Here is a 17199-nt window from a genome sequence, read left to right as displayed (position 1 = left end):
ATGCATTGCTCTACAAACCTCCTCGCCATCACTCTGTATATATCAAGATTGTCAAGTATGTTTCTCTACCAGTGGAGGCAAAGCAGTACTGGAGCTCTCTGGAATGGTTCAAGACCATCCTGCTCAGATACTAGCTGATACCGGTGCTGGTTTGTCCATAGTCTCAGATTCTTTCATTAGTAAGTACCAAATACCCACAAAACCCATAAAAACAAGATCGATCCATGGTGTCACCGGGCACCAACTCTCCATCAATAGTTCTGCGAGCATGCAGGTATCTATTGGTACACACAATCTGGGTGTGGTCGAAGCTTCAGTGGCCGACACTGCGGACTATGACCTCATCCTGGGGTTCACTGAGCTACGGAGGCTCAAACCCACCATACAATGGGATACGGGCCAGCTGGAGTTCAAGACTCAGGAGCAGGACCGACCCCCTAGGAGACCCCCTGAAGCAGCAAGAGCAGGGGACCTAACCATGAGGAGACCAACCCTTCATGGTAACGAGTTTGTCTCAGCAGAGCACATACTACGAGCAGCTCTGGAAGATGGACCCATAGGGTTCATGCTGTTAGAGGAGCCACCATCATCACTCCCGGCCTTTGGTTTTGTACCTACAGGCGCAGACAAAGGAGTCGAGATGGAGGTGGAGGTAGATAAGGTGGTGACGGCTGCAGACATACCAAAGCCATACCAACACCTGCGAGATGTGTTTGATGAGGTGGAAGCAGACAAGCTGCCCCATCATACCGAGCATGATCTCCACCTCGAGTTGATAGAAGGAGGGAAGCCACCTCAAGGGCCCCTATACCTTAAGGGACCCAAGGAGATGTCCGAGTTGAGGAGATACTTGGATGAGAACCTCGAGAAGGGGTTCATAAGACCATCGAAGAGCCCGGCACGATCACCAGTGCTCTTCGTACCAAAGAAGGATGGAGGTCTCAGACTCTGTGTGGACTACAGAGGTCTCAACGAGATCACCGTCAAGAACAGGGCACCATTGCCCCTCATCAAGGAGCAGCTGTTCTTACTCAGGAAGGCAAGGATCTATACCAAGCTAGACCTTAGAGCAGCATACAACCTCATCCGGATTGCTAAAGGAGATGAATGGAAGACAGCTTTTGGCACTCAGTTGGGACTCTATGAGTACCTAGTGATGCCCTTTGGCCTAGCCAATGCTCCGGCTCACTTCCAGTCATTCATCAATGACATCTTCCGAGACATCATTGGGATATATGTGGTAGTATACCTAGATGACTTCCTGATCTTCAGTGACACTGAAGAAGCACATGTGAAGCATGTCACTGAGGTCCTCACTCGCTTAAGGAGCAACAGGCTCTTTGCTAAGCTGTCAAAGTGTGAGTTCCACACCAAGACAGTTGAGTTCCTGGGGTACATCATCAAGCCAACGGGCATAGAGATGGACCCAGAAAAGGTGCGCACTGTCAAGGAGTGGCCAATGCCGGAGTCAATCCATGACATCCAGAGGTTCCTGGGTTTTGCCAACTTCTATCGAAGGTTCATAGCCCACTTTGCTCACATAGCCAAGCCCTTGACAGCACTGGTAAAGCCGATAGAACGGTTCAAGAAGTTCGAGCTACCAGAGGAGGCCCAACAGGCCTTCCACAAGCTCATCCAGGCCTTCACATCAGCAGGAGTGCTTCAGCACTTCGACTACCACCTTCCAACAAGGTTGGAGACTGATGCAAGTGACTTTGCTATAGCAGGAGTACTCAAGCAGGAGCATGAAGGACGATGGCATCCAGTGGCCTTCTACTCTAGGAAGATGTCTTCTGCCGAGAAGAACTATGAGATCCATGATAAGGAGCTCCTAGCTGTGGTCGCCTGCCTCACTCAGTGGCGACACATGCTAGCTGGACTACCGAACCAACTGGTCATCCTCACTGACCATGAAGCCCTCAAGTACTTCAAGTCACAGAGACGCATCACAGGTCGACAAGCTCGATGGGCAATACTACTAGCAGACTTCGACTTCATATTGCAGTATCGACCAGGAGACAAAGGTGGTGAACCCGATGCTCTCACCAGAAGGACAGACATGCAACCAGCCGGTGAAGAGCAGGATCACAATGTGAGGCAACTACTGCCTCCTCGAGTGTTCAAGGAGACAGCAGACCATGACTCGCTCCTAGTGGCCCCCATGATCTCGATGGAGTCCATAGCATCAAAAGGTCTCAAAGACCTGGTCAAGATCTTCCAGCCTTTAGACCAAGAGCTACAGGAGATACATAGGAAGAAGCCTTTCGAACTCAAGGATGACCTATGGTACAGTGGAGGAAGGTTGGTTATCCCCAAGGTGATCATGCCAGGGAGGACCAACAACCGACACTCAAGGAGTGCCAAAGAGGTAGATGGACAGTCTCTCTCTGTAGAGCATCTGCGATTCATGGTGATGACCCAATGTCATGATGGTATCACTGCTGGACACGTAGGAAGAGATGCTACCATCAAGGCAGCTCAACGACATTACTGGTGGCCAAACATGACAGCTTGGATTGCAGACTATGTAGCAAGTTGTCCTGTATGTGCTAGGTACAAAGCTCCTCATCATCGTCCATATGGTTTGCTACAGCCACTAGCAACCCCAGACAGGCCCTGGGGCTCCATATCCCTCGACTTCATTGAAGGACTACCACCATCAAAGAAGTATGACTCCAAGACCTATGACTCTATCCTAGTCATCGTCGACAGGTTAACCAAGTTTGCCATACTAGCTCCAACCCATAAGACAGTCACAGCCAAACAGACTGCAGTATTGCTATATGGACACATGGTTAGACTCTTTGGATATCCAGATCACATGGTCTCGGACCGAGGCAGGCAGTTCATATCAGGAGCATGGAAGGCATTTGCAGAGCAAATGGGTGTGAAGCACTCACTTAGCACGGCTTACCATCCTCAAACTGATGGTCAGACAGAGAGAGTCAATCAGGTCATAGAGCAATATCTCAGGATGTACTGCAACTATGAGCAGAATGACTGGGCCAACCTGCTGGACACTGCGGCCTTTGTATACAACAACACGGTCCACAACAGCATTGGTGTCTCACCATTCTTTGCATGCTATGGATGGAACCCCAAAGCTCATCCTGACATCCCTCAACGACTAGGAGTCAATGATCCAGGTCGCTTCGAGTACCTCATGGATGGAAAGGAGCGTTGCAAGTACCTCCAGGAGCAGATCAGAGAGGCACAACGTAGATCAGTAGACCAGTATAACAGGAAGCACAAGGACATTGAGTTTAAGGTGGGTGATATGGTCTATATCAACCGACGAAACTGGAAGACAAGGAGACCCACACCCAAGTTAGACACCCGGTTTGCAGGACCCTACCCAGTTCAGGAACAGGTAGGATGCCGAGCTTATCGAATCACATTGCCAGCAAACCTTAGGGTGCATGATGTGTTCCATGTCTCCATGCTCGAGCCAGCAAGAACAAGTTCTCTTCCTCAACGTGCTGAACAGCCCACCATGCCACCACTTCCAGATGAGGACCTCGACTTCGAAGTCGAAGCACTCATCGACAAGCGTTCACACAATGGGACTACAGAGTACAAGGTGTTGTGGAGAGGGTACTCAGAAGAAGCTGCTTCATGGGAACCAGTAGAGAACCTCAACTGTCCCGACCTCATCCAGGAGTATGAGGTGTCGGAGGGGGGACGAGTGAGTAGACAGAGTGGAGAGAGGAGGAGAGAACAGGAGGAGTAGAGAGAGGAAGAGGAAGGAGGATGACGTTGAGAGAAGGAGGAAGGATGATGTTGGCGATGTTGTCAAGGAGGAGGAGTCAGCATGAACCAGACCAGAGCATGCCTCGACGGAGCTCGGCTCTTAAGAGGGGGGTAGTGTCATGGGCCTGGATGCTCAAGAAGCAGGAGGGTCATGGGTTCATATGGAAGGAGCACAGGTATCGAAGACCTAGTCGACACCAGTAGAGAGCATGGTCGTAGTGCAGTCTCCATGGAGACCATGGACTCCTATGGACTCACATGCAAAGGAGGGCCAAGCACAGCCACGAGGAGGACCAAGCTCAAGGAGCAGGCACAGCCACGAGGAGGACCAAGCTCAAGGAGCAGGCACAGCCACGAAGAGGACCAAGCTCAAGGAGCATGCAGATGGTTACCACTCAGGGGCTCGAGAGACAAGAGCCAAAGGAACTGTCACTGATCAAAGGAGGAGGAGCAGTGTCGAAGGAGTCGACACCAGGTCATGAGGAGGAGGAGCAGTGTCGAAGGAGTCGACACAGCTCAAGAGGCACAGGGGTGCCAAGCAGGAGAGGCCCCTGAGCAGTACTCGATGAAGAAGGTACTCTCTGGAGAGAGAGCAGGAGCAGCATCGCTGGCGATGCTGAGAAGAGGTATATAACCATGCTTTCTCATCAATAGGTCGAGTGGATCCTCATCCACTCTACTCACCATACAACTAGTCAATACTTTAGAAACACAAGTACTCATTAGTTACAGTCAGCATAGCAGCAATCTATCAAGGTTGCTCCTCATCGTAGTGTGTGTGTTGTATCACCACTACCTGACGTCCGAAGGCGCCCATAGCAGGTTAGCGGTCCGGATATAGATAGAACCGAAGGCAGTAGTCCACTGCGGTCCGGGGATCACTTCAAAGCATCAAGTCAACACACTGGACACTCGTGTTGACGCCACCAACCTTATCACCAACACCATCAACCTCATTATCATTGACATCACCAATCTTATCATCAACACCATCAACCTCATTATCATCGACATCACCAATCTCATCACCAACACCATCAACCTCATCATCATCAACACCCACACCAGACCTTGGTGTCATCATAACATTGATATTGATCATGCCGAGCTACCCCTGAACGGAGTGTCCACAGAGGTCAGCCGAAACCTACGATAGTATATACAACGAACGCCACCGGCTGTCACTGCACAACTTGATAGTCACCGATACCGAGACAATAGCTGTCACACAGTTTAATAGTCACCGAGTATCTCGACAGACCGACCTGGGTTTCAGGCGCGAGACCCCTGACAGCCTTCTCTGCTTGGCCTCCCATGGTTTCCTTGTAGTCCATCAGCTCATTCTGTCTTGATGGAAGCTTCTTGTGATGCATTTGGTGAAATCAACTGGGTAGTCTTATTCTGGTTGATTTCAGTAAAATCAACCAGACAAGCACAATGTGGTTGTTGTCAGGGAAATTAACTGGAAACCCATGATCTGGTTGATTTCGCAATTTGAGCACACAAAGCTCCTCATACCTCATTTCAGATCTTCCTGCACAGTTTCCATGACACCGCATAGCCTCTGAATGGAGTGTTCAAGGTGGTCAGTCAAAACCTACCAGAAATAAGTTGTCAGAGGTCATGCACCTGAAACCTGAGATCTGTAGTAGGACTGCTTCTATTACAGATCCTGTTGAGATATGTGATTGTATATGTAGTATTATGATTCTCATCAAGTTATGCCATAGTGATGTCCTTATGACTTTACTCACTTGAATCTGTGATTGGGGTTGTGCTATTGCAGATTTCGACTGACCACTGTGGACACTCTGTCCAGAGGTAGCTTGGCACAATCAATAATGATATGAACTGTACTGACACCAAGGTCTGGTGTGAGTATGAATGCTTGGTGGTGTTGGCATGAGTGTCCAGTGTGTTGACTATTGCTTGAGGTGATCCCTGGACTGCAGTGGACTACTGCCTTCAGTTCTATCTTGTATCCAGACTGCTGGTTGCTATGAACTGCCTTTGGACATCAGTGAGCAGTGATACAACACACATGCTACAATGAGAGGCAATCTACTTGATTGCAACTATGCTGACTGAAACTAATATGTACTTATGCTTGAAGTATTAACTAGTTGATATGGTGTAGAGTGGATGAAGATCCACTCACTTGCTATGATGAGGAGCATGGTTATATACCATGCCTGCAGCATCGCCCACAACACTGTTCCTCCTCCTCATCCTTCCTATCTGTCCTTCTTGAACTAGGTGTCGATTTCCTCAACACTGCTCTTCCTCCTCATAACCTGTTTGCCAGTGTCCTGGTCACAGCTCTTCTTCCTCCCACCAGCAACAGTTTGTCATGGGGCTGGATGCGCAGAAGCTAGAAGATCCGTCAAGCTCATATGAAGGGAGCACAGGAATCAAGGGATTGGGCAGAACATGGGATTTGAAGCAGAGTTCACTGAGATCAGCAATAGTACCAACTCTATGACAGATCTCATCGAGATCGGCAGGAAAGAGGATAGTACTATGAGCCCAGGATCAGCTCGAGGGAAGATGGTACTAGGGATCACACCAAGATTGGTGATATGAGAGGGGGTATGGCAGATTCCACCAGAATCAGTAATAGGAGAGATCCTATCACAGATTCTGTGGAGATCAGTGATAGGAATGGGCTTACCATGAGCTTCCGTGGGGGGAGCAGGACCAAGCACTGCCAAGAGGGGGACCAAGCTCAGGAGCATGCAGCTGGTTACCACTCAGGGGCACACAAGATGGGGGACCATCACTGGTCAAAGGAAGGAGAGCTGTGTATGAGAAACTGGCGAGGAGGACAGAAGGAGGAGGAGCAGTGTCGATGGAGTTGGCATGGCTCAGGAGAGACAGATGGGCCAACACAATGAGGAGGAGGGGCCTCATTGAAGACTCCTGTGAAGTACTCGACACAGAAGGCACCCTCTGGAGGGAGAGCAGGAGTAGTGGTGCTGGTGCCACTGAGTAGAGGTATAAAGCCATACCTTCTTGTCGCTAGTGGTTGAGTGGATCCTCATCCACTCTACACACACTCACCATATAACTAGTCAATACTTTAGAAACATAAGTACTCATTAGTTTCCAGTCAGCATAAGTTGCAATCAATAGATTGCTCCTCATCAAAGCGTGTGTGTTGTATCACCGTTTCCTGATGTCTGAAGGCAGTTCTTAGCAAACCAGCAGTCCAGATATCGATAGAACCGAAGGCAGTAGTCCACTGCAGTCCAGGGGTCACCTCAAGCATAGTCAACACACTGGACACTCATGTCAATGCCACCAATCCATATCCACACCAGACCTTTGGTGTCATCAGCAAGTTCACATAGTTATTGATCATGCCAAGCTACCTCTGGACAGAGTGTCTGACAGTGGTCAGTCGAAATCTGCAATAGCATCATCACAACTATGGATTTGAACGAGAAAAGTAATAGAGATGGCTCTACTGCATATCTCGTGAAGAATCACAATACCACAAGCACTGTCGCATAACTCGACAGAATCAGTAATAGTATTGTTACAACTACCGATCTCAGGTTTCAGGCACACGACCTCTGACACAGTTCTCCTGGTCTTCATCTTGTGACCCCTGAGTGGTAACCAGCTGCATGCTTCTGAGCTCAGTCCCCTTCTTGGCAAAGCTTGGTCTCCTTCACATGTGAAGTTTGCCTTATGACTGTCTTTGCCACTGATCTCTGTGGAATCTGCCATACAATCATGCTTACTGTGGATCCTGGCAGGATTTGTGATATCAACTTCACTTGCACCAATCTAGGTGAGATCTGACATAGAGCCATCTCTACCACAGATCTCAGTGAACTTTGCTGCAAATCCTCCGATCTGCCCAATTCCTTGATTCCTGTGCTCCCTTCATATGAGTCTGATGGATCTTCCTACTTCTTGCACATCCAGCCCCATGACATAAGTCTTCTGGTTCCTTTCACCAAAACCTACCAGAAGTTGGCCTTCTGATTCCTTTCACCAAAACAGTTCAGAAAGAGCTTACTTGATTGATCTCACCAAGATCAACCAGGATCATCGAATTCAGATTTCAGGCATGCAACCACTTACAGATCATCAAACTCAGTTTCAGGCGCACAACCGCTTACACCAGACTTCGGAAGGAGTAGATGAGAGTTGATTGAGAGAGTGACTTACGATCTCTTTTCCTTAAGTGAAAAGAGAAGAGAAGAACGAAGGAGCAAACTATGAGATCGAAAGTACAAGACTCGATGCGACAAGTCTAAGACTCTTTGCAGTGAAATGAATTATCAATGTTAGATCTAAGGTAATTATGAGAGGGGTCATGACTTGGTCATGACAGTATTCCCCCCCCCCCCCCCCAAAAAAAACCCCAACAACAGTCCTAGCAATGAGTAGGGGATGGCCAGGTTGGGTTGGCTGTATGGAATTCAGCAATCAAGTTGCTGGCATGGGTGAGATTGGAGGCAGGTTCCCAAGAGTTGTGGTCAAGCCCATATTCTACCCAGCAGATAAGGTAGAAGATCAGATCACAGTAGTGGTGACCAATTTTGCTGTTGAGGATTTGTTTGACTTCATATTCAATATCTTCTTCAATTTCGACCAGGGGAGGTGGTTGGACCCAATTTGGGATTGTGTTGGCAACATAGGGCTCCAAGCGGTCAATGTGGAACACGTTATGGATCTTCATGGACGGAGGAAGCCGGAGGCATACTGGCTATCAGACATCTGACATACTTTCCCCATTACGTTTCAGCCTCATCATCCTTGTATCATATACATATACACAGAATGCTGGAAGATATATATAGGCATTTGAATCATCTTGTACTTAGTTCATGATCATCATCACACTAGATACTTGTGATCAATGCTATTTGTCGCACGCCCTACAACAAAAAGGAAGCGGCTTTCTGTTGGCGTCTGCTTGTTTCTGATGCATGAGAAGGCGAAAGCCCCACACACCATCTAGAATCCGGTGTATGAAAGGTCCACCGCCCATACCCTGTTCAAAATCGCTCCGTTCATAGTCCGCGTTGGAAGTGGAAGTAGAGAGCTCCTACACTGAGCATAGATGGGTCCCCACACAAGCGATTTGAGCTCGTGAGTGTGCATCCACCAGGCGGGGAGAGGAGGTGCCCGAGCACTCGTTGTTCGAATCTGCATGCTCAGATCACTCTATTCGCCCCGAACTTTTGCTTTGCACGTTGATTGTCCGCTCTTGAACACTTTCGCAACTCTTTCACGCAGTAGCTCGATGAGGAATGGATTTCAGAACGAGACTTCGAGTTCAACCGATTCAAGAGACGTATTCACAGCTTCGTACGCATCAAGCAAGTCGGTGCTGATGTGCAGCTCTTCCAAGCACATTCCGGGGTTCCAATCTGTACCCCTCAACATCGGACGTCTGCGCTCACAGGGACTCTCTATCGTGAGCATTGTCATTGTGATATCACTGGTTTGGTATTGGATTACAAAGATCACACTGTTCATCACGGAGAAGCAGAACGAAAGGCAATGAACAATGAGATGTCAGCGTCCTACCAACACATCCACAGCATGACACAGCATGGAGCCAACTTACACTCCAAGAAATCAGCAGCCATCAACCTGACCCATGCACCGCCGAAAGAGATGAAGCAAGATTGTATCAGCATTCTCTTCTCTGTACTCCTCTGGTTTTCCTTCACTTTTATCCTGAAAAACAGTCGCACTTACAGCTCGAGAGCGATCTCCGGCGGGATCCTATTCTTAAAGTCTGGAATGTCCAGATCTGCTGCAGCGCCGTACTTTGTTTTGAAGTGTAGGTATTCGATGACTTTCTCCAGTACTTCTCCTCTACTTCCATCAACAGTATTCAAAGTCAGTAAGGCCATCTCGGAAATAAAGAGAGCAGGAAGACGGGTTGTTGCGTACCTGATCTGTAAACGAGCAGTATTAGATTCAGCTTCGGCAAATCCACCGCCTTCACCCATGCTAAGCATGGTTTTGATCGTTGGACTCGCTTTCACCGTGACTTGGTCTACTAAGAACCGGTAGCCATCCTATTATTGATCCAAAGAATCTTGTCGTCAGTTGAAGTCTCCATTGGAGCTGTGAATCTGGTATGAGGGTTGAAAACTTGCCTCGCTAACAAGGGTAACCCATTGAGTGTTGCTCTCCGCCTAACGCCATCACAGAAGAGTTGGTGGAAGGGTCAGCGTTTGCTCCCCTCCCCCCCGCGCAGATCAACCGGTTGAGAATGATACGTACCGACATGATGCCTTTTTCAAGCACTCAGCCCGTCCGTACGTGAGGTCGATAGTGATGAAGGTGAAGGGAGGAATGGCATGGACGCCACCCACAACCGTGCGTCAAAACTCAACATGAAAGGCCCGCTTTCCGAGATTTTGTGCGCAGCTGGACCCTTACTTTTCTTTCTTCTTGGTGTGGAGGTTTGCGCACGCGAAAGCGCGTTGCAACACCACGAAACCGCATCCCCCTTTCCCTCTCAGAACACAAACACACTTCCACGCACAGCTTGCTCATATCACACACTACTAACGAGACTTCAGCTTTGGCATTGTTATACAATCGTTAATGGTGACATTGTTCTACAATACAATAAGCTACACTTCTCCTCGATGTTATACAAAGATCTTTCACTCAGGAGTTCTCCCGGAACCATGCGGCTGAGAATCATGAGTACGAGACCTGTGCGGGTAAGGCCAATACCTGGCAGCAGCTTCTTCCCCCGCTCCCGCTCCAGCACCAGGCCTTGCTCCTACACCCATACCTCTTCCTGGGGTAGGGAAAGACCCCAGAATAGGCGGCAACGACCTTCCTGCAGCACCGAGAGACGGCAGATGAGGAGCACCCACCGTCGGCCCACCACTAGCTGAGAGCGACGGCAATGACGGCCGAGGCAGGCTTTGAGAAGGGAAGCTCGAGTAAGGATTGTTGGACGATCGATAGGCGCTGGCTGCTGAGAATCCTCCTGCGCCTGGTCCTACACCTGCACTGGTCGGAGTGGTGGAGGGCCCGGGTGATTGAGAGTATCGCTGACATCTTTGCTCATACGCTGGACGGTCGGTGGTTGATGGAAGAGGCGCGGTGAGTGGACCGCTTGTGGGTCTGCTTCTCGATGCGAGAGCAGAAGGGGCAGCTGCGGAAGGGCTTGGATAGATGCTCCCGACTCCAGGGGGGGCGTATCTGCCATACCCGTGTGCTGAGCCGAAGCCGACATTGGTTGGGGAGAGTCGCTCGCCGCTATCAGAGTGTCGAAGTTCGCCAGGCACAGCAGGAGGCATGCTGTGCGATTCGTGCTCACGTGATCGACCAGGCCCGCCAGCAACCCCATACATGCCGTACGCTCGTTCACGCTCGCGTTCTCGATCCAACTCGCTCTCCTCACTGTGATGCAAGTGGCTCGACATGGGAGGCATTGATCTTCCCAGATGACCAGCACTAGCGACGCTGCTGGGTGGCATCGAGTACCTCGACGCTGACATACCTCGCTCTGCTGGATGCGAGGGCGGCGCCATCGATCCATAGCCAGGCTGAGGCGAAGGTCGACGATGAGCTTCGTACGGCGAGTCGTACATCCAAGACCGTGAATCGACTTGTCCTTCATCTCGCATCTGTCGAACATCTTCACCGACCCTGTGCTGCGTCTCCATCCTCTCGTACAGCCTGGCTCGCTCATCGCGGTCGTCGCGCATGGATCGACCGTCCGAGCTGAGAGGCCGACCTGCCTCGAGTCGTCCTGTAGTGAGTGGACTTCGGTCGAGATCGAACACTTGTCTAGCACCGAGTGCTGGTGGTACAGACGCATCCCGGCCCAGACCCATATGCTGTGCATCTTCCCTTTCTCCTTGTAACTCATGCAACGACGAGCGCCTTTTCATCCTGCTGCTGGCTGCGTCGTTGCTGTCGTTGAGCAGTGAGTTGATCTGCAACCCTCGTCGCTGGATCTGTGGCTCTGGAGACTCTTCTCGCATCTTGACATCGACCATGTAAGCTTGGCTGGCGGAGATGCCAGGTGGAGGTGGCAGGTGAGTGGTGCGAGGCCCAGCAGGTCCGTCAGTATAGCCAGGTACTTGACCCACCATAGAAGGCAGAGCACCTCCAGACGATGAAGCAGGCAGTACTCCTGTACCTGTGCTATTGCTTGCAAATCGATTGCGGACGAAAGCCAACGCGGCCGCCTCACGCTCAGCAAGCGAAAGATCAGCATGACTGCGAGACAATGCTGCTGCTTCGGCAAAGTCAATCTCGTCCTCGTTGCGTGCAAAGTAGTTGCGTGCCTGAGCCGCCGACTTCTGAGCCAGGGTCGAAGAGACCATCTCCCATCGAGGGCCATGCACGACAAGCGCACGGAGGAACTCGCAACGCTCGGCAACGGACCAGTACGATGAGGTGGGCTGCTTGCCCCGTCCTTTGCCTGATCCATCGGCACCTTCTTCACCAGCTGCGGCTGTCTTGCTGCGGCGCTTCTTGCCCGTCTTGCGACCGTCGCCGCTCAAATCACCAATATTGGCGGCATCGGAGCCCGCTGATGGCTGAGCATCACCTGCGGCTGGCCCACCGAACATGCCTGCAAGTGCACCAAGAGCTTCAGCAGCAGCCAAATCGCTATCTTCCACTCCCACCTTGGCTGCTGTGGGTGCAACAGCCCTATCGTTGCCAGCAACACTAGCTGATACAGACGCGTCTGAAGCCTCGAGCTTGGGTCCGGATCCAGGAACGGCCGGAACAGGAGGTACTCCCGCCGTTTTGCCGTCATCAACTGCTGCACTGTCCTTCTTGAAGCTGGCTCGCGGTTTGCGTGCCTTGTCGGTCGCACTGGCGCTGTCGGATTTGGCTCGCTTTGACTTGGGTCCAGACTTGCGCTTTTCTGCCTTTGCATCCGTGCTGTTGCCTTCGGCATCGGTCTGGTCAGCCGTGCGCTTGCGTCCGGCCGTCTGCTCTTCCGCAACGCCATCGGACACTGGTGGGACCATGCGGGCGCGTCCCCTTCCGCGTCCGTTGGTTGGTGTCGGCGCATCCGCAAGCGAAGGATCCGTAGAATCCATCGGTGATCGGACCCCAGATCCATCTTCCACATCGTCCATCTCTTCTCCCTTGGCAGACTTCAGGTCAGCCATAAGAGCGCTACCCTTGGCTTTCTTGGGCTTGACCCGAGTCTTCCGCTTCCTCTCCCTGTTCCTAACCGCTGCGAGCGCCTTGAAGTTGTTTCCGGGCAGCTTCTTGTTGAGGTAATAGTAACGCACGCATTGGGCTGGCGTCTTGTGCGGCAAAGCCTGAGCGATCTTGCCAAACTGCTTTGGCCACAAGGCGTAGCGACGGGCAAAGATGGCCTTTTCCTCCTCGGACCATAGGTCTGGATCGAACTCGTCGAGGTAGAATGCAAGCGGATCGGCAACGTAGCCATTAACATCATCGTAGCGAAGCTTCATGAGGTGGTCCGAGTCAGGGTCGATGAACATGTCTGGTGCGGTTGCGGTCGTGCGAGCGGCACGCATGTTGGGGTCTTGCATGTCGGCGTTCTCCAGACTGGCCAGGATCTCGAGGAACTCAGCTTCGGAACGGACTGCATCACCAAAGCCGGCGAAACCAGCCTGTTCCCGTCGACGGTTGGCTCGGCCTGTAGAAAGTGAGGCTCCAAGCATTCCACCACCACCTGCACCTGTTGAAGGATCTTCACCACCAAAAGCGCCTGGTGTGCCGGCTGGCGTGTTGACAGGAGGTCGGCGTAACAGCTCGCGTCGTTCGGCGATGCGGTCAAGGCGAGAGCAATGCACTTTCCACTCCTCGTTGATGCTGCGGTATCGCTTCTTGAGACTTTCCACCTTCCCATTGAGACGCTTCTTGCGCTCGGTAAGCTGGTCGAACAGCTGAGCCTTGGTCCGTTGTGTCTCCTCATCTTCCTGGTCGAGCCACAACGGCTTGCCTGAGCTGACACTCTGAGGAATGCCGTGAATTTTAGTCTTGAGCACGTTCATCGTCGTGTTCTGTGAAATGCGTTGGTTCTCGCGCAGGATCCTCTGCCAGTCGTCAAGCCTGTCGGAGCCATCCGCAATGTGCTTGAGTACGGCGGCGTGGATTGCATGATCCATCTGCTCCTTTGTTCTCGGCGTAATGAGTGGCGGCTCGATCTCCTTGGCGGCCGCTTCGTCGATCTCTGCGATTCGAAGAGCTGGACCTGACTGATCGTCGGCAGGCATTTCGACCTCTTCGATCCTTGCATCTTCCTGTCTCGTGAGGGCTTGTGCTTCCTTGTCATCTCTATAGTCAATCTGGGGAAGAGTGATCTCGCGGGTCTTGTTTTCTTTGTCCATTGTGGCGGTGACGTGAGGTCCTGAGATCTGGATCTGGGAGAGTGCCTTGGTTGGCTCATCAGCCTTGTCTGCAGGCGGCTGCGAAGTAGGAGTCGCGACAGCTAAAGCTTGCTTTGCAACAGGGGCAATCGTTGGCTGATCGGTCTGATGCCCGGGCTCGAGCTTCTCGGCAGGCTTCTCGATGGGTCCTGCCTCGACCGGCTCCTTCGCCGCCTCAGCACTGGCCACGGCTGTGTCTTTCTCCATTTTGACACTGGCCTCGATAGGTTGCACTTGAGCTTCCGACGCCTCCGCAGCAATACCTTCGTTGGCGTTCTCGATGCCGTTGGCTGGGGTATTTTCGACGGACTGAGAAACTTCAACCACTGCTTCGGACGCAGAAGGTACTCCAGGCACTGCCTTTGCTGACGCTTCAGCTTCAGCTTGGGCGGTCGGATCCTCAGGCGCAATCTTCTCTAGCTCCACCGGCTTCGTGTCCTCGGCGCCTTGAGCTGTTTCACCCGCTACCGGCGCTTCTGCAATTTCACTGGCCTGTACAGATTCTGTCGCTTCGGACGCCTTCGACTCCTCGTTCACCTGCGTGGATGTAGCGGGATCAGCAGCAGGAGCGACTGATGCCGGCTCATCGACTTCCATCTCTGCCGACCCCCGTGGCGCTGGAGCCTGCTCTGGTACTGCATCTGCCATGTCGACATCAGCTACATCGTTGCTAGATTCCGAGGCTTCGGGTTTTGGAGCATCAACAGACTTCTCCGGGATGGGTGCCTCGGGGGTAGCAGTCTCTGTCAATGACGCTTCAGCCGAGGCTGCTTCGACGCTTGTTGGCTTCGCCTCCGTCGCAGCGGCCGCAGGAGGCACGGCAGCAGGGGTCTCCCCAGTTATTTCGACAACCTGAGAGGACGCCGCTTCCTCCTTCTGGCCATTGGACGGCTCCTGGGCTGGCATGAGCTCATTGACTTGATCGGTACTGCTGAGCTGAGCTTCAGCAGAGGATGCAACTGTGTCCTTCTCGACAGATGCCGCTGCCATATCCTCCACTTTCTCTTCCGACGCGATTATAGCAGGTTCCGATATATATGATGATGCGGGTGCCGGTTCTGCGTCTGCTTGCTCTGCTGCATCAGCTGTTGCCGTTGTTTCTGCCGTGGATGGTTCCGCAGCCACTTCTTTTGTTGAAGTCGTGTACTCCTGCACGGGCGCAGACTTCTCCAATTGAGCTGGAGTTTTTTTTGCTGTGGCAGGAGCGGAAGGCTGAGCTTCCTTTTCAGCTGAAGGCTTGGTAGCATCAACTTCTTCCTCAGCTTTTACTTCAAACGTTTCTGCTTCGTTTGCTGGTGCAGGTACCTGACTGGCGCTTTCAAGCCGGTCAGCAGACAATGCTTTCTCTGCTGAAGAGTCCTCTTTGACGGGTTCCGGGTCAGTCGAGGCCTCGCTTCCGGTCGATTGAACAGGCTCAGTCGTCTCCTGCGGTGTGAGCTCTGCAGGTACGTCTGTTGCTTTTGACTCGACCTTGTCAGTGTCCTCCACACGATCTACCTCTGTATCTACAACCTGCGAAACAGCTTCGGCCTTGTTGTCCCTATCTCCCTGCTTTGAGTCTGCGTTGGCTTGCTGATCCTCCTTGGCCTCTGCTTCTGAACGCTGCGCTTGCTCCACACTTTCATCTGGTTGTGTAGCTGGTGGTTCAGCTCCCTTATCGGTATGTTCACCGCGCTCAGGCGACCGTGTTGGATGAGGAGAGAGATCTCTGCTTCGAGCCTCGCTTCTTTCCGAAGCATTGTCAGATCCGATCGCCTTTGTACCTGCTTCACTAGACGTCGCTGGAGGAGGCGTGTTGTTCGATCGCGAGCCACCCCGACGATGCGAAGTGTCGGAGCGTGCGTCGTCCGACGCCGGACGACGACCAGATCGCAAATCCCATCCTGCATCGGTCGGCTTTCCCCACTGTCGCATCCCATTGCTCCTCCATCCAGAGCCGCGAGCTCGAGCACGTGGATCACGCTCGACTGGACGATCGCAGTCTCTATCTCTCGATCGATCTGCATCGAATTCCCGGCCTCTAGCCAGGTGCGCGGGCGGTGATGAAGGTCGACGAGCAGGGAAGTCGCGGTTGTCGTAGCTGTATTTGCTGTTGGTAGGGGCAGATGCTAGATATGTGTCGGCAGTGTCGTAGTTGGACGCTGCTGCGCCTCTTTCGCGCGTTGGCCAGTCTCTTCGCTTGTCTACGACGTCACGGTATGAATCTCTCTCGCGATCCCTATCCACTCCCGTCCACTCCCTGTCCCTGTCTCCATCCCGGAAAGAGTCCCAGTCTCTTTCTCGCTCTCGTTCGCGCTCGCGGATAGCACCTGGTCTGTATGTGTCGGGACCTCGAGTCGTCGGTGTGGATGGCGGATACCAACCTCTCCTGTTCTCTCCTCGAGGTGCAGGCCCGCTGAAACTGGTTCTTGAGCCTGATGCGAAAGGCGGCTCCGTTCGAAGAGGCTCACGATGACTTGGTGGATATGGATATGCTGTCGATGAGCCGTACGGAGCTGATGCATCGGATGGGTATCCAAACCTCGAACGTGATGATGGTGCATAAGAGGAAGCCGAAGAGGGGCCAGGCGAAGTCTCAATGAATCGATCGCGGTCGCGTTCTCGCTCTCGGTCTAAATTGGCGTGTCGAGGTGATACGTAGCCATTGTTGTTGTTGTTGTTGCTGTTGTTGTTGTTGTTGTTGTTGTTGTTGTTGTTGTTGGCGGTGATGTTATTGCTTGTCGATTCACTACCAGCCTTCTTTGGAGATGCAACCGGAAGCGGCATGAGACGGTTAGCAAGGGGAATCGAACGCCCTTCATTGCTCGGACGAGGATGGCTCACCTTTTGATTGGCGCTGTCATCTTCAATCTGGCCTTCTTCGTCGACCTTGAGCATTCCTTCCTCCTCTTCATCGTCGTCCTCGTGTCGCCTTGGATCAGTCATCTTGGCGGTGTCTTTGGCTATTGAAGACTTGGCCCCGTCGCTGCCTGCAGAAGTCGACGCTGAACCTGCTAGATTGTCGGGAGCTGAGCTCGAGCCTCTGGCGTCCATCCTACTGCCACAAAGATGTGATTATCGGATTCATACAGCTACAATCATGCCAGAA

General features: G+C 52.2%; 3 protein-coding genes across 3 annotated transcripts; 1 reads left to right on the top strand and 2 right to left on the bottom strand.

Moving 5' to 3' along the window:
- Nucleotides 1-103: 103 nt before the first annotated feature.
- Nucleotides 104-4232, top strand: UHO2_02141 (uncharacterized protein; the record flags this gene model as incomplete). The annotated part of the gene is made up of 2 exons (XM_041559578.1): nt 104-3685; nt 3975-4232. The coding sequence occupies 2 exons, from the start codon at nt 104-106 to the stop codon at nt 4230-4232; spliced, it is 3840 nt and encodes a 1279-aa protein (XP_041415512.1).
- A 5235-nt stretch (nt 4233-9467) lies between these two features.
- On the bottom strand, nt 9468-10011 carry UHO2_02140 (uncharacterized protein; the record flags this gene model as incomplete). The annotated part of the gene is made up of 2 exons (XM_041559577.1): nt 9468-9797; nt 9931-10011. 2 exons carry the CDS (start codon nt 10009-10011, stop codon nt 9468-9470), a joined length of 411 nt encoding a protein of 136 aa, XP_041415511.1.
- A 383-nt stretch (nt 10012-10394) lies between these two features.
- UHO2_02139 (uncharacterized protein) lies at nt 10395-17144 on the bottom strand (the record flags this gene model as incomplete). The annotated part of the gene is made up of 1 exon (XM_041559576.1): nt 10395-17144. One exon carries the CDS (start codon nt 17142-17144, stop codon nt 10395-10397), a length of 6750 nt encoding a protein of 2249 aa, XP_041415510.1.
- Between the last annotated feature and the right edge of the window lie 55 nt (nt 17145-17199).

Source organism: Ustilago hordei (assembly GCF_900519145.1).
Source record: "Ustilago hordei strain Uho2 genome assembly, contig: UHO2_contig_03, whole genome shotgun sequence".
In the NCBI taxonomy this organism is placed as follows: domain Eukaryota; kingdom Fungi; phylum Basidiomycota; class Ustilaginomycetes; order Ustilaginales; family Ustilaginaceae; genus Ustilago; species Ustilago hordei.
This window is presented reverse-complemented; position numbering and strand designations above follow the sequence as displayed.